The 18,154-nt window shown below is 36.8% G+C and overlaps 1 protein-coding gene across 3 annotated transcripts in view; it reads left to right on the top strand.

Moving 5' to 3' along the window:
• WWOX (WW domain containing oxidoreductase) overlaps window positions 1-18,154 on the top strand; it is a 450,173-nt gene that overhangs the window by 86,075 nt on the left and 345,944 nt on the right. For all 3 annotated transcript variants that reach the window (XM_072346077.1, XM_072346075.1, XM_072346076.1), the window contains exon 6: window positions 14,637-14,725. In XM_072346077.1, the coding sequence (XP_072202178.1) occupies window positions 14,637-14,725 (89 nt within the window). The remainder of the gene's footprint in view (window positions 1-14,636; window positions 14,726-18,154) is intronic.

Raw genomic sequence — 18,154 nt, 5'->3', positions numbered from 1 at the left:
AACAATCCTTCAGCGAGTCAGAAATACGAACACACAGGTAAGATGTGTGTAAATGAAAAAAGCAAATCCTTAATATGTAAGTAGTTCTCCAGCTTGCAGTAAGAGCTGCTTATCCTTAGTCTTAGTTAATAGCACCCAACAGTGCACCCTTAATTTACTTATGCAATTTTCTGTTCTGTGCTTGTTCTGTTTTGTAATACTGATGGAAGGATTTGGTATTTTGTGTGTGGTTTTGTTTACTTAGGAAAAAAATTAAGAGTAATGGTTAGCTGCTGCGAGTTTTGAGTATTATTGCAACGCGGTCTGCATGGCAGATCTTAGCTGTATGACGGTGCATAAAGGTGAAAAATAGTGTTTTGTAGCTGAGAATTTGCTTTACAAAATAGCGTTATTGTGCTCTTTGCTGTAGTTTCTGTGGAAATAAATAGGAGGCATTACTTTTCGAGCGACATACATATTCGTTCAGACCATCTTCCCCCATATGTTGTCCCTACATATGAATTTCTGAATGCTTTTCAGCCTTTCGGAGTTGGCACATCTAAAATACAAGTCTGTGAGCAGAAAATTGCGCTGCAGAAGTAAGATCCAGGAATGAAAGTAATTGTTTTAAATAAAGCCATACATCAGGGGAAGGTTTTCCTTAGACTCACTGAAGATGGAGTGACAATTGGATTAAAGTCTTGGCTGTTATTTTTCGCCATGTATTGACTTTGATTCGCGCTCCTCTGGCAAATCCTCTTAAATCCTGCAAAATAAGTATTTCTGAACACGGTGCCCGGAATCATGTCCCAGCTCTTATATAGTTAATTTTCCCAAATTTTCCTAAAGTTTTATGAAACACTGAACACTTTTATACTTTGCTGTATATTACGCTGGTAGTTTTCAGTGACAGAACCACTTAGACTCAGTGAGTGTTACCATATGTTTTTGAAAGGTAAAACAGAACATTATCATCTTTTTAATAGGAACGCTCCATGATTCATAGGTGGTGCATATTTCATGCACTTTGCGGCTGCCTTTGAGCAGGAAGGTAAATGGAAAGTAAATCCACGTGTACTTTAGACAGTAAAAAGGCATTACTTTGTTTCATCATATATAAACATGTAGATTTGATTCTCTCTTTACTCATGCTGTAAAAAGAAAGTTTTAAAGTGTTTAGGCATACCTGGAAATGTAAATGCACCAGCCTAATGTAATGCTGGAGAAAAATTAAGACAAATGATACTGCATCCCTGCCACAAACTGCAGCTTGTACAAAATTCACTTTAGTTATTATACTGTGAATACGTGTGCTAAACCTCCTCTGTGTATGCACAATTTATGTTGAATGCAACATGAATCATTTTAATAGACCAAGCAAAAAGTCCCCAAAGTCAATTTTCAAATTATGAACCTTGGAACAGAATATAACAACAATGAACAACAAATAGTTCCGATTTTATTCTGAACTACAAATGAACCATTAAAGGTACAGGGTACTCATTCAGAAAAACATGTCCTCCTTATCGTCGAGGAGGCTGAAAAACATAACAGGAATATTTTCTAAAGGTCAGCTCTAAATTTTCTTTCCTTCTGCGCCTTATTAAGAGGGATGTTTGTGAAAGGATTTTAACATTATTTTGAGACTTGGATGGCTCTTGTTAGATTCCTCCTCTGATCGGCCACATAACCTTGAGAACTTGTTTTGTACATCAGCTGTTGTCCTCATCCTTAGCTGGTGTACTTTCTTAGCTTCTTTTGGGGAAGTGCTGTTTGTTCGTACAGCAGAGCACAGTGAAGACCTGATTGTAGATAAACACCTTAACATTTTAAAATTCAGGATTGCATTCGTAATTACTGCTTAAGGATGGCTTGGCTGCAGTTGGTCATTTCAAAAAGTGGATCCTCAGCACCTTCCCCTTAAACTCTTGAAGAACCTGGAATTCCTAAGCACAAAATTTTGCAAGAAATTTCCTTGGTAACTTTCATACTTGGTTTTGTGTTTTGTTCAGCTGAGCCTTACTTGGTGATAGCTCTTGGATAGCTCTATTGTTTACTGGGTGGAGAACCATGTGAAATTTTGCCAGGAGATAATGTATTCATTTTCAATCATAATGGTTCGCAGATATCTGCATTACTCTCTATTTTGAAACTCAGAATAATTTGATGTAGTGTTCTCTGTTTTACAGGAGCAAGCGTTCTGAGAAGAAGGTAATTGTATTTAAGGGAACCTTCTCCCTATTCCTTTACTTAAAGCATCTGTTTCACCATTCTTCAGGAGAGACTGAAGGTTGTGTAGCTTAGGATCAGGGATGTGACAATTCTAGGCTTGGATTGTTTTATGCAAGAAGCATAAAAATCTATAGCTATAGATGGTTACAGAGGACCCTTACTTGCCCATGTGTTAGTGCACAAGTACCAGTTGTACTTCAAGACTGTACCTTTGGTGAGGACCATGGGTACAAGCTAAGTGCTCTCATTGAGAGCATTTTCAATTGGCTGCCTGAAGCACTTCCATGAATTTTGCATGGGCAAGACAGTGGAAACACTGTGAGAGTTTCATACAAGGTATACAAAGAGGTGGTCTTGGCATCTGAGTATGGCAGCTGATGTTCCTGGTTCTGTGGCCTGCCTGTTCTGTCAAGTGTAAGGATGTTTGTCCAGTTTTAGTTCAATATGATTACACTTTTCAAACACAGTGAGGTGCACCGTCCAAAGAACAGGCGGAGAAATTATGTAATTAGTGTGTTTCACTGGGCTGAACAGAAGACTCAGCCAGGTGTGGAGGAGATTGGATGGTATTTATGAATGAATGTCATTATTTTGACAGGATGATGAATTAACATTTCTAGCTTTGGAGCCAGAGTTTGAGCAGTTTCATGTGGTCTGGTCAGTGCAGAGGGGGCTGCAGCTTGTATCTGCTTCTAAACAACATGGTGTAGCTTGGGAGCAACCAGTGATGTGAGGCAGAAAAGCGGTCTGATAAAAATCAGTCCTTTACTTTCATTGTCATCCTTCTGCTCATGACGTAATGATATTTCTGGTTGGATTCTGAGTCTTAGAATTTTCTGCTATTTAAAGCAAGCAATTCAACTTCATTAAAAAGAAAGATGAAATTTGATGTGTACTGTGGTTCATGTCAGTTCTAATGGGAGCTGAGTACACTAATAAGCCATTCAAATGTTTAAAGGGGTCGGATATGCCCATCTGTTTATCTTTACAAATGCAAATAGTTGCTTGCTTATGTGCCGGGTTGAACTAGGGAAGTTAAGAACTGGTTCTGTGGTAGTACCATGCCCTTTTATAGTGCTGGCAGACAGTGGGTAGAACTTCAGTTTTAGGTGTACAACCATCCAGGTCTTTAGGAACAAAACAAGAAAGTTAAAACCTTCAGAAAATTCTCATGCAACTCTGTACACAGCTTTGAGAAAAAGCTCAGGTTTTTATCTCATCTGCTTATAGAGTTTTTATATATATATATTTTAATAGAGATCCAGTGCCACAGTATATGAGGTGTTTTTAAACTCAATTGAAACCAAATGCTCACAAGTGCTAAAGCCATCGAAAGGGCTGGAATACATATGCTCATTGCCTCATCTACTTCACTGACTTTTTTTTTTTTTTTTCATTGCTGGATAATTTCCCTTATTAAATAATCTGTGGATGTAGTTGATTAGAGGAATGATGTTTCTTAAACAAAATTCAATACTTTTGGAACTTTTTCATTTTCCTTTAACTTGTCTCCGTCCTAAAATTGCCTACTTAATCAAAGTCTTATAAATATAAACCTTCTCTGCCTTATGTTGGCATGTCCCTTTCAGAAGGGCCTAAGAGAATTAGTGAGTCATGCCTGGAAGTACTGTGTTGTTCCTTGTGAGTTTTGCTGTGTTCTTGAACTGGTCATACTTGCTCTCTAGATTAGAAAAGGCAGAATAAAATAGAAGGAAAAAATTCTCAGAAATTGTGCTGAATGATGCTATGGGAAGGGAGAAAAGGGTTATTTTCACTTAACTTTGTCAGTTGCGTGGTTGAAATTGGCAGTAGTCGTGGGCTTTTCAAGCTGTAGTGTGTGACAATGTCACTCAGAAGTTCACAGCCATTGGGTATCTCTGTGAGTTCCAAAAAATTTTGGAAGGTACACTGTGGCTATGAAACTCTTACCTGAAAATAGTACAAGGACAACAGGATTCTGTAATCTACGTGGCTTAGGAACTGTGAGTTTCATATGAGAACCTGCCTAGTTCTGGCTGCTGTTGTGACCCAAAGCAAGTGATGAAACAGTTGCTGCTGGAGACCCAACTTCCTGCTCACACTTACTTTAAATATTTTAGTATGGACTGTTTATGAAATTGGTTTGATAGATTGTCTGCATTTGATGCAACAGTTTGTCGGGAATCTTTGCTGTGTTTATTCTTTTCTCATTTATTATCCCCTGGGACACTTTCAAATGACTGAAGAACAGTCACAGTTAGTGAGAAATCCATTCCTCAAAAGCTGCTTGTTTTTTTCCTTCCTCCTTGTCTTTTTCTGTGTGTAATATTTTTGCTGGAATTGTTTCCTCTCTAAGCAAAAATGGGACTTTTAAAAAATATAGATAATCCATTATATCATTTCCTTGCAAGTCAGAACATGAATTTTATGCAGTTAAACAAATTTCCCAGCTACCAATCCATTAAACTCTAAACTGAACTAAGCGTGTATATCAAGTCAAAAAATATCTTGGGTGACTTTAGGATTTTTCTGTTTGACATCTTGACTTGAATTCATGTTACTAATGGTATGCCAGTTGCCCACAAAGGTCTAAGTAAGCAAGATAATTAGGATATTGAATTCTGCACTGTGCTGAAATCTAAGATACAACCTCAGCATGAAAAAAAACTAAAATTCAGACTGGTAAAGAATCAGTATGGGCAAGCAGTCCTTAGACTGTAGCTAAGACCAAACCAGCAGTAAGACCAGAGGAAGATCCCTGTGATTGTGTGTAGACCTTGACCACTTGGTCATTCCACTCTCAGCTGCATGAGTTCTCACTGACTGCTGGAGAGATGAGGAAATCTTGCTACAAAAAACAATAGAAAAAAATTGAAAATTCTCTCTTGTAGACTACAACATTTAAAACCTTTGGAAGTTATGTGTGGGAATACGTTGTTTATATTCCATCAGAGTAACAGTTATTCCAATGTAGTTAGCAAAGAACCCCTTTATTTCTCAGTATCATGCATTTTCTTCATTTTGTGGTATATTATATGGATTATTTGGTGTAACTACACTTCTAGTCTCATTGAATATAATTTATGTGTTTTCTCATGGAAAATTTCTTTCATAATTCATTAATTATTTACTATTACTTGACCTTACAGTACATAAAAAAACTCCATCCCGTAGCTAATTTCAATTTTACGGTTAAATCAATCACTTTCCACGTCTTTTATATTATTTAAAATGTGAATGATGAAATTTTCTTGTTCATTTCTCTGGTGTTACTGAGAACTTTGAAACATGAATATGTGGGGGATATGCAGGGTGATGCCTGCAGACCTGGGCAAACTGCTCATTGCACTGCAGATTGCACAGAAATGTTTGTGGAAAAGAACTATTCCTTTTTTTTTTTTTTTTAAAGCAGAACAGCTGGTTGATGCTCAAAAGAGTCTTTGGCTGTTTAAAAAACAAACAAATATTTTCTATTAATCTGCTTCATAGGATGTTTTTTTTTTTTTTCTTGTGTGTGTGAGTAACAGATTATAGATTGCTATATAGCCTTTAATTGATACTTCCTCTCCACTTCATCTCCATCTCTACTACCTGATGCCAAAATAGGTTATGCTGACAATACTAAAGAGCAAGTTAGACTTGTCCAGGCTTTAAAGCTGGTGAGAAGTCTTCGGCAATTGGATAACTGGATAGTTCGCTGCTAATATCTGTGCATCCTGTACTGTGTGGATAAGGTGATGTGTCACGTTTATATTTACAGTTCAGAAACAGTGTAATGTTTTGTTGTAATAGGGCTTGATAATGGTTCTATTGTATGTAATAGGAGGTGGTCCACAGTAAACAGAAAAATGATGAGAGCTGTATTAATGATGATGAGCTACATTTCCATAATACTTAGAGTGTAATTTTTAAAAGCGTGTGAGTTGATAAAAGGAATGGAGAAATCAGGATTGCGTTTGATATTTGGAGGATTTTTTTTTTTTCCTCTCTGAAAAGCCACACTGGAAGTATTAGCATAAATCAGGGTCCTGAAATTGTATTTGAAACAGTAGTAATATGTTTTTTTGGAAACAAACGATATTAGTGCCTCAGCCTGCACCAGCACAGAAAACACTTCTGTCCTTGCCAAAAGAATCCTGTCTCTCAGTATTGTTTAATTCCTTTTCCGTGGTTTTCTCTCTATGTCTCTGTCTCTGTTTTACTTGGATATATTATCAGCAAGATATTGGGCTTTTTTCTCCCTTAATCTTTTGGTAGTTAAATGTGACAGTCCTGCGATTGTTCAATTCAGCATATTGCGTACTATGCAAACTCTTGACAATGGTGTCATTTAATTGTATTAACCAAAAACCATTCCAGCCGTTCATGTATATGCTTTTATGAAGATGAGATGTAACTGGCAGTATTTAATTTTACTTAAATGACAAAATCTTTTTTTAATATAGATTTTCCTGATGCGCAGACATAGTTAGGACAAATCATGAGCGTATTATATTATGATATAAGGAAGTGTAGTTAACTTCCTTGAAATATGCAGTACAGTCTACGTATGGTGTTTGGAAAAATGGTAAAATGAAAAGTAAAATGCTATTTTCCTAAGCCACATTTGCTAAATGCAGACTTCTGCAAGGTCAGCAGTTATCCTGGAGTTGAACAGAAACGTCTTCAGTGGCTTTAACTTTACCAGTGCCCTTGATGAGGTGCAGAGTTGTCAGTACTCTCGTAAAATTCCTCAGTGATGGCTTCTTCTGTTCTCTTTATTTCCTTAAGTGAACATCTGTCTAATTGTTCACCTCCATTGCTTTAGTGCTTTCCTCATGCTTTCTCTGTTTCCAGACAATAAACTTTATTTTCTTCATAAGAATTCAGTCTACGCAAGGGTATTAGGCAGCTTGTTTGCACCTTTTAATTTCTGGAAGTTTTCCAGAAGGGCTTTTTGCTGTAGTTCCAATGGGTTCATCAGTGAATCATGTAACATAATGCAGCATTGTGTTTGGGTTTTTATCCGTTACCTTCTGTTTATAAACATCTGCTTGGAAATTTTCTTTTTGATTTTTTTTTTTTTTTTAATATGTTTTACATTTTTGCATGTGGCATATGAGTAAGATATACAGTAGCTGCTATTTTTTTCAGGTATTCAGGTAGGTACAGCCAATATTTACCTTGCAATTTGGGGAAAGCCTAAGCTATTAGCTGAAAAAGCAAAAGATGTAAGGTAGAATATATTCCAATTATTTAGCCGTATCTGACAATATCGATGAAACTGGAATTAATTCAGTAACTGAGTGACTACAGTAAGGGCTGCTATTAACCCTTATGGCAGCAGAACTGTAGAAAAGGTCTAAAAGTCTTTATGTCCAGCAGGGAGAGTGCTACTCACAGACTTAACAAGCTGCTTATCTTTAGTTCTTTGTGTTTCAGTTTGGCTTCTTTTCTTAAGGGGAATGAGAGCAAGAGGTATTTTCTTTTTAACTTTCTTCTCTCTCCCTCTGAGCTATGAAACATTCGTATCAATTTTGTGCGCTTATTCTTCAGGTAGATATTTTTGGTTAATATTAGTGTTCTGCTTTGCTTAAAATTGAGGCACTGCTTTGGATTCAATTCACATTTATGCCAGAACTCTTTTTGACTTTCTTAGAAGGTCACTATGTGACCTGGGCTCACGACCCCTTCTGTCTGTGCTGAATGCAGTTGGCTTTATGCACCTGGAAAATACATGGCCGGGACTTTGAGCTCAGATTTTTAGGCATCCCTGGGATTACACTGGGTTTTTAATTAAGGCTTCACATTCTTTATCACAAGTAGAATAACACGATCCCTGAGATGGGCCACATTTTCAGTGACATTTAATTCCAGTCCATTTGTTCATGTTTTCTCTGTCATAAAATCTTTGTTTCTTTAGAAAGAAGGTGTAAAAAACCCAGCAACTTCCTTTGTGTGTCATCAGAACACAAGTGGCGTAGTGCTGGGTTTCTGTATTCCAGTACTGTTCAAATATGCTTGATATTTTCTTGTGCATACAGAAAGACTTCATATGTATCATTAAAAGTCCATATTGTGAATATTGAGTTTGTATTGAGAACCTGATTCTGCCAACCTTTATTTGCAGAAGAAATCTTTACTAATGTGATTCAGCCCTTTTATTTCACTTTGTAAAATTACGTAGACGGCAGTGTGACCTGAGGTGGTTTCATTTGGTGTCAGTCTCTTAGCCAGGAGATGTGAACAGTTGTGGAAGCAGAAGGCTGAATTTGTACCTGCACTTATTTATTTGAGGACAGAGTCCTGTAAGATATCTGTGTTACCGTATTCAGAGCTAGGAGATTATATGCCATGAACTGCACACTAAAAAGTCTTTTATTTTTCCCATTTCCTTGTTTGTCTAAGTATTTCTGCTGATGCTGAAGCACCTTGGAATTGTTATTAAAGAAGTAATGGCTTCTAAGAATATCTGTATTTGTATTTTTCCAGTATTAAGCGTGTGTGTGTGTGTGAACTGTACCCTAACCTTATAGGAAGGATTTGAGGTACTTCCTAACAGCTGCAGTGCGTTGGTAAGCCTGCAGACGTCACTGTGCTGCCAATTAATTGTGCCGCACTGACTGTTCCTAGATAGAGCGCCCTGTGCCCGTGTATAAGATGCGTTGCTTCCATCTCCCAGCTCTGGCACTTTGCTTTTAATCTGAAACAATTTCATCAGATTTACTTTAAAACTGTTACTTCGTTTTCGGCGTTGCACTGAAAGAGATACTAAACTTTCCTTCTAGCTTACATGAGCCTCAGCTTAAGACTGTCTTTAATTGTTAGTTATTGTTGTTGCAATACAGATTTATGAACTATTTACTTTGTGTCATATAACATACCATTTTTAAGCAGCATTTTTCAATCTGAACATAGCTTCCAGGAGGGCAAACTGCCCAGAACATCAGTGATCTCACAGTTATTACTTTGTGTCATATATAATCTTGTTTTTTTCCTGCAACAAATAAATCTTTGGGCCTCCCTGCAAAAAACATTTGTGGTTACAGTATAATAAAAATAAACCGTTTGTCGTGACTGCAGCTGACATTTATCAGCCTATTTGTGGGTGCTCTTTCTCTCTCTGTATAATACGGAACATAATTTGTCACTTTGTAAATACATTCCAGCCTAAATCCCTGCCGGCATCTGTTAGTGTTTGAAGGATTAATGCACTGCGCAGTGCATGTCTGCACTTTCCGGCAACAACATGGCTTATGATTATGGATCATGAGAGAACAGGGGAAAAGGGTTCGTTTCGTATTTACTTAAACATTGTCGCCCTTTAGACCATCACGCTTTTCTCGACTCGCTTGGCATCTGTAGTAAGGGCGTTCATGTTTTCTGTGTGTGCAAAAGCTAAATGAGAAACCCTGTTATAAGTTTTATTCATCCCTGTATGTGCAGCTGTACGTATAAGATAGCACGTCTTCAATGCTGCGGATGATTAACAACAACAACCTCAAACTGAGCACTTTTTTAAAGAAGAAAACAGTCTGAGGCTTCTAAATTATCCCAATGCTGTTTGCGTTGTTGCTGTTTTTGACAGTGTGTTTTGCTATCACTTCAAATCTTTCAGAATGAAAAGAATCAAAAGCATTTGAATAGGAGGTTCTCCACAGTCCAGATCCTGTTACACATTCCCAGGCTCTCTCTATTATTCTGTAAACAAGAATATATGTTTATTAGAACAGTAAACCATACACATGTAATATATTGCCAAGATTACTTGAGATTCCTCAAGATGAATTTAAATGAGCTTTACAGGAATGGGGTTTGGAGATGGAAAGAAATGATCCATATCCAGGGAAAGAAAAAAAATCCAGCTATAAGTAGGCTTCCAAGGAAATACCAACAGTTTGTGTACATTAAGAGCTAGACAAATTCCTACTGCCAAAACCTATGGTAGATATATTTTTTTAATGCATGTACTTTCTTGTTATTGAAGCAGATGTGTACTGCGTGCAATGGAACCACACGTATCCAAGAAAAATCAGGGACATTTGGAGCCTGCAAATTGAAGTGTTCTGAAATTATAGTCTAGTAATTTCTGTGTGGTTTTCTTTTTTTTTTTTCTTCTGTATGGTTAAGGAATAAATAATTTTTAAAACGGCCTTTGGAGACTGGCTTTAGCTACACTTTGTAAGCATGATTTGGGGTTGTTGTAGCTTATTTCTGCAAAGATATCTACGTTTCTTTTTGAGATTAGCTCTTCTCCTTTTTACCTTTATAATTGTCGTTAGTATATACATAGAAGGTCAGATTTGCAGAGATGCTGATCTAAGTGTTAGCTAATGTAAAGATTGTGAAATAACAAAACATTGCTCACAGTAGTGGTATTTCTTACTGAAGACTAGTAAGTATTGAAACCTGAAAAAAACTGTGGCTACAAAGAAGTAGATGAATGTATTTTACATTTCTCTTTGTATGTAGGAACGCAGTTCATAAATTTTGGGGAATTAAAATGACCTATTGCATGACTAAGAAAGCACTTCCACATCCAACTAAAATTAGAAATTATAGCTAGGGAGTTCTGTAATATAGCTGCATTTATGACATAACATTTAAATTATAGATAAATTAAGTGTTTGGAAGAAGGAAAAATATGGCTGTTCTTCATTTCAGTGTGGGGACTCTCAAAAACTGAACTGCTTCATATCAGGTGTCCTTTACTATTCTTCCATATCTCTTTTCTTTGGAGTTTAAATTGTTCATCTCATGCTTTTATTTTCAATCTCTAGGATGGATTTCTGTGTTGCTTTTATAACCAAACTGAGATTAAATCTCCAATTCAGAAGTTTGTTCTAGGCTAGGGAACTGCTGTTTCAGCTGTAAGACGTGCATTTGTAGTCCAGTCCTATCACAGCTTGATGGCTTCATGTTTTTCTGAAGGGGGGGACTCTTACTGTTATAACAATATAGTAGAAGACGCCAACAAGGTAAACTTTTCTCTGCCAGACCATCCATAAATGTTCTGGAGAAGGGGTGAGGAAAAGGAAAAGAATCATAAAGATCCATTCTTCGTTATATAAGGGAGATCTAAACGTGATCATTAAGCATTCTAGTATGTATCTGTGGGTCACTCTTCTAGCAAAGAGATGCAATTGTTCAATTCAGATCCTTGAGAAGGAGTTCTGTCGCATTCAAAGCACACAGCACTATGAAGCAGGCATTACATAAATGCAGTTTTGCATGAAGTACCAAATGCTGAATACATGAGGGACAATAATATTTACAGTCCTAATCCTGAGTAAAAGCCTTTTTCCCTGTAATGTTCCTCAATAAATACTGCATGGCACTGGCTATTGGCTGTCATGAGCTGTGTGTGTCAAATTGCCAGACATGCTTCTAAAACATCCTCTACTTTGCTCTTAGCATGGAAATGGGGCTTTATTTGGGCACTGCTTGTCAGGTGCTGAGTTTGGGTTATTTATTTACTTTATGTATTTTAAGATAAATATTTTTCTTGAAGATTTTTTTTTTATTTCTTACACTGCATAAAATAATTACTTCCATAACAAGACAGTCAGCAACATAATCTTTGTCAAACTGATTTTTTTAACCAATTTATTGTATTTTCAGTCTCTCGAAGTCAGATATTTTTAGTTGTTCTATGTATTCAGCCTTGAGTTTGTAGCTTTTAAATGCCACAGATATGTACATGATACCTTTTGAGAGTGAAATTATGCAGTAAATTATCTAATGTCCACTATGTTACATTTTAAGTAGGCCCTCGCCAAATGACTTGTACTTACATGAGATACAGGGGCTACAGCATATTTATTAAGACTCTTCAACTCTGTATGAAACTGGAGCAGTCAGAAGTAATGGTGTCTGCTGAAAGATTCTTTATCATATGAATTTACTTTTAGTCATCTATTATTTATTTCAGCTATTTTATATGCCATTATAATAAATATTATGACAGAGAAAGCTTTTATGCTTCAACTTATTGTACTGCTCTTCACTTCCTTGCAATCCTTCAGGAAAATGCAGCTGTGCTTTACCTATATTTAACGTAAATCATCACTTACATTTGAATGAAAAATTCACTATGAAAAAGAGCTCCTTCTTCAATACCAAGACACAAATGCACAATCATGTTTACTGCCAAGCTACTCTACCATGCAGTGTTCATTTTTAAACAGTTTTTAAGCTGTAAAGTGAATACATTGCATATAGTGAAATTGCTTGCTTTCTGGATGTTTTCACTTTCTTGTTAGTTTCTGCCTCAATAAGCATTTTTCTAGCGTGAGTGCAAAATACAGCCAATTGCACATAAGTATTTTTAATATTTTTGCTTCAATAGGGAGCAAGTTGCATACCAAACTAAACACGGTGTTTTCTGGTGTTGTTTCTATTTAGAGCAATGAAACTTATCTGGGAATATTGGTAAAATGCTTTCAGAACCGAGCATATAACCATCAACAATTCTTACTTAGCACTTTTCAAAACGTTGCAGCGTTGTTGGAAGGGGACTTGTTAGGAGCTAGAGAATGATATATCTTGGGCTGCTTAGTCAAAGACAAGATGCTGGTGCCTACATCTTGTTAGCCTGGAACTGCTCTTTAGGCTTCGCGAAATGCAAGCCCCCCCCAGAGTCCCTTTTTTGCTCACAGAGTGCAACCACGTATCTGTCATGCATGTGTTCTCCTTTTGGCTGACTTGCAGAACTGGTGTGGGTCTGGTGTGAGGGAAACTTTGGGTGCAGTCAGGGCATTTCTCCTGGGAATCTGTGGCAAGGGCATCAGCTTGCTTGTTTGGCACAGGGTGTAGATGGGCACTGTGTAGTAAAGGCCCTGTGAGCTAGAAGTGAGATACGTAAATGGTTCTACACTCATTCTGTTGTTTAATTTTCCCTTAGATGATGTAATTGAAGTGAAAATAGTAGAAGGAGGATTGATATATTTTAATAATTTAATTTAAAAAATTGTAGAGTTTGCTGTCTTAGCGGGTTGAATATTATGATGTCAGTTTTAAGCTTGGCTGTCTTTTGTATTTGGGAAAGTGACAAGTCCCATTTAAGACTTCACAACATAAAATGAGGCATAATTCGGTACTGAAAATATGTGGAGTAAAATGGTGAGAGACATCAGCATAATAAAATTATGACACATTAGATCAGGATTTGCAGCATACCATTAGCAGTCAGTTCTGACTGTGGATTACAATTACAGTTTTCATGCCTTTTAGAAATAGCTTTTTGTTTTTATTATCTTTTTTTAATAAGAAATGTATCATCATCATAGTATCATAGTATTGTGCGAGTTGGAAGGGACCTTAGAGATCATCGAGTCCAACTCCCGGGATTCGAGCCCTCTGTGTAGCAGAGCGGCACTTCTACCCCCTGCTTCACAGCGGGGGATTCGAACCCGGGCCCCCTGGTGTTGCAAACGGGAATTCTACCGCTGCGCCACCGGAGGCACACTAAATGTATGTTTTCTCTTTTAATAAGTGCTGTGATACCTGCTACCTGGGCATACAGAGAAAGAGGGAAAACGTTAAAAGTAATGCTGAGCTGCTGTAAAACAAACAAAAACAAACAAAAAAATCTACAGCCAAAATCCTCATTGCTGTCACTGATTGGAATTATTCTGACATTATTAGCAATGTAGCTTTAAAGTACCTTGCCTTATTCATATCTTTCTTTATTTCTTTTAATATTATTTTATTCAATTGTAATGTGAAAGAGAGTGAAAAAAGTCAGGCATGAAAGTGTGTGTTGGAAGTAAAGACTTAGTGTTTCTGTCCTTCAGGAGGAACTGATGGTCTCTATGAGAAGTGCTTGAATCTGTCTGGTGCCTAAGGTTAGCACCTCCAGGTTAACCAGTCATTTTGCAGGATTGTGCATCCTCTTAATGCTGGCTGTAATATCACAAGCTATTTGTTTAGAAAAGATTTTACCCTGTTAAACTCCTACTGAATGAAGAGCTATGTAGGCTGATAGGTTGTTTTCTGCAATTATGTATCTCCTGCTATGAGTAACAGATTGTTTTAGGTTAATATACAGGGTTGGTTTTGGCTGGTTTTATAGAGTATTTTTGAAATCTGTTTCCATTGGCTTATTTAAAATGCATGCATTAAGAATAATGTTTACCGCACCTTTTATTTCATGACTTACATAGAAGTTTTACCAGATAAAGGGGAGGAAAAAAGGTACCATATTAACCTTAAAACTACCTCATGTCAATTCATTGCATTACTTAAAGCTGTGCACTATATGGTCTTTAGCAGAACCACAACAATAAAATGCTATTTCTGGCACTGAATGTTGTGCTCGTCTATTCCAGTTGATGATTTGTATTCGCTTTGGGGTTGTAATGTTGAACAAGAGACTCAGACTTGTTTCATAATACATTTGCTACGATATGATACTGTGAACTAAACTTGCTGTTATTTGTCTTTTATTTTATTTTCTCTTTCTCTAGCACAAAGCCAAAGTAGAAGCGATGACCTTAGACCTTGCTTCTCTTCGCAGTGTGCAGAACTTTGCTGAAGCATTCAAATCCAAGAACATGTAAGTACTCAGAAGATTACACTTAATAATTTCTTGTTATTTATCATCTGAGAAAAATTGGCAGAACTCACCACAGCTGGACTGATCAGAAATCACAGTAGGTAAATTGAGACACTTTGTTTTCATCCTAGAAAATAATTGCAGATCTCCCAGTATTTGATGTGTGGCCATATCTTAAGCCTAAAGGAGGGCATCAGTAACTCTCCAGCTATTGAGAAAGGCCAAAGATGAACTGTATAAAAAGCAGCTTGGGCAAGTTTTATCAGCTCTGCTGTGGTTTGAAAGTTTGTGGGTGAACACTTAGCGCACTCGTTGTCTTGCTTTCTTGTCTAACCTTCTGTATCCTTCGTGTTTTTAAAGCATTTTCAAAGGGTGGTCCTTTGAACCAAACAAATCAGTTTGGCAGACCTGTATCTGAAATAATCCATAACAAATAAAATAAAATAATAATAATAATAATAAAGCGAGTGATGATAACAGAGCGTAACAAAAGGGCAATGTATTTATTCAGGTTGAATTCCAAATGGTTGGCTTGCTTTAGCTTGAATGGTAAATATTTAAGTAAATGATATGAATTTTTTAAGTGCCACTTCTTTGCACCAACTTCAGCACTTTGTGCTTTTATCCGGATTTTCCAAATGATGTGAACTATTCTCACTTCTCTTTCTTGTCTGCAAATATTTTCATAGTGCATTCACTTCTTACTGCACTTCTGAGGAGAATACGATCTGTTCGAAAGCTTTGAAAAGATGTATTTTTAAAGAAAATGTTAAAATGTTTAAAATGTTTAAAGAGAATGTTTTTTTCATTTTTTAATTACTACCAGAGCTAAATCCCAGTTAGGCAGATGACATTTTTGGACTCTCGGGTCTCTTGGATTCAAAGAGTTGTCACAACTGAGTTCTAACACAGACTTGTTCACTGCCACAATTCTTTGTAAAAGTTTTTGTACTGTCTAGCATCTTCATGCCTGCAAATCTTCATGAAATAGAAAGACAAAGCCTTGCAATGTTGAAGCTTTAATACTAATTCAGTTTCATAACATGTTTTAATTTAGAACAGAAAGATTAGAAAGAAATTTAATTTAATTTCTTCATGCTTTTAGTATGCTACATTTATTTAAAACGAGGATATGGTACCATGAAAAGTTAAAACCACCCTTCCTTCAAATGCAGTTCTTAACTTGATTTGTGCATTGCCAATCATGCTGTACGCTCATCCTATGCGATCCATTTGGTATGCATGTTATAAATCCTTAGAAGTGAATGTTCTTAAATCAAATTTTGTTATAGAAATTAGAAAATGAAAAGATTTGCAATCAGTAAAACCTGTTTGACTTCTCTTAGCATGCCTTGTTTTGCCAGCATTTAGCTGTGTTGCCCCTGATCGAGTTTCCTAATGTTTTGCTCTTTTTTTTATTCTGAAAAATTTTAGTCATTGGCTACAGCCTGTGTCTTGCCTTGGAATATTTCTGCCTAGAATCTGTGCTCGGATGCGTGTGTGTCTGGTGGAGCTGCTCTGAGCATTATTGAAAAGTCAAGGGCCCTGTAACTATTGAGAAGCTTGTGGGGGTTAGACAAAAATGAATTTCCAGCTATATTTTAAACTTTGAATCTGAATGGTAACCAGACTCCCTCACTGCCTGTCGCAGTGGGTCTTCTATCTGATACAGATACAGAAGAGGTACCTTTTAGTCATCTGTACAGGCAGGAGAATGGATGGGAAGACCTACTAGGTTTTTTTTGGCTCTGATTTATTGTGATATGACTGTATCTAGATATGGTCAGAAAAGCAATTATATGGCAATGGCATCTTATTACTGCAATGCCAGCCCTATGTGTTTTTCAGCACTAATGTGCACTAACTACTTTTGTCTCTGTTTTGCAGTCATGTCCAGAGGCCTTTGTCAGATCAGTGATTCCTTTGCATTAGTAGCTTTTTGAGCAGTTGAACAAAACCTTACAGGCTTCAGTGTCAAGCTGAATGAATCTTGTACTTTATGCTTTGGCAAGTCCATAAGCTGGTAGCTTAATATCCATAAGGCCTTGGTATCTGCTTTCCCGGACCTGGGTGAGAGGGTGTACTGTGATACATTCACAGTTTTAGCACAGTAGCTGTAAATCTTACTTACGAACATAGGAGATACTGGATAAGTATACAGCTTTTCTTGCAAAATCTTCCTACAGATTCTTTAGCAATAAAGTAGTAGAAAAAATAAGTTGGTTTTTTTGTTTTCTGAAGAAGGCTATCCTCATTTGAGTTCTGAGTTTTATGGTTCTCAGTTTCTTGGTCCTGAATAAGAAAGCTGAAGTGGACATACTTTGGATAAAAGCATCCCTAAATTTCTTCTGCTTAACAGATCAAAACTTCTTTTAGGTGGGGAAGAGGTGAGGATTGCCAGGGTTAGAGGAAAAAATGTTGAACTACTAAAAACCAGGAGAAAAAGCTGCCTTCTTGAATGTGTTTGAGAATCAAAGAGATCCAGAAAACTACTTGAAGAATGGAGAAACGTCATCCTCTGCTCAGCAGGAGCTGGTTGTATGAGTTAACAAATAATGCAACAGAGGGAGCATTGAGAAAAATACAAATAATAAATGGGAGGAAAGAGGTACTCTGGAAAGGAACTTTTAATACAATTTGGAGTAGTAGTTAAGAGCTAAGATAAAAGTAAAAAGCAGATGATCAATCTTAGAAGCACGAAAACTCAAAGAGATTTGAAAGGAACCCTGTATTCCTTTCTGGATTTATTAGGTGTTGCAGCCTTGTCCACAGATAAAATTTGAGCTTAGAGTGTATAAACACTGGTAAATTATGCTGCATTACTATAATTATACTCCAGAAAATTCTTTATCCTCATGGAAGAAAATAGTTTTTTGTTTCCCATTATTTATACAGCTGCTTTCTCCTGACACTTTTCTTTATCCATGTAGTCTCAAATGAAACTTTGGGATAAAAGGCTATCCTAGGTCTTGCAGGTCTGCGATTGAAGCTGAATACAAGCTTACCTTACCAGAACAGCGCTTCCCAGTTTTAATTTCTCTTTCAGTTAAGAAGATTCTGTGGAAAGGAAAAGGTAAAGGTAATAGTTGCCGTTCAGTCTTCTTAAGTCTTCTGACAGAATAGGATAATATTGCTGATCTACCCCATATTTCATCATGGGAATGCAGCACAATCTGGACACAATGTGACTGATGCATGGAATGGTAGTCTGACCTGACTACCAGGTAGGGTCAAAGAGTTTGCAAAACAAATTGTTTAGAGCATGCGTTCATTATGGCACAGTAATGGTTACTAATTTTAGGTTCTTTTGAAGTTTTGAAATGCAGTGCTGACCTTTCTGTGATTTTTACTGTCATTTGTGACACTCTTTGAGGACACCCGGCTTGTTATCTCTAGGTCGATTTCTCACTGGCTGTTTCTACCAGGAGT

The sequence above is a fragment of the Excalfactoria chinensis genome, chromosome 11 (assembly GCF_039878825.1).
Source record: "Excalfactoria chinensis isolate bCotChi1 chromosome 11, bCotChi1.hap2, whole genome shotgun sequence".
Taxonomy (NCBI): Eukaryota; Metazoa; Chordata; class Aves; order Galliformes; family Phasianidae; genus Excalfactoria; species Excalfactoria chinensis.
This window is presented reverse-complemented; position numbering and strand designations above follow the sequence as displayed.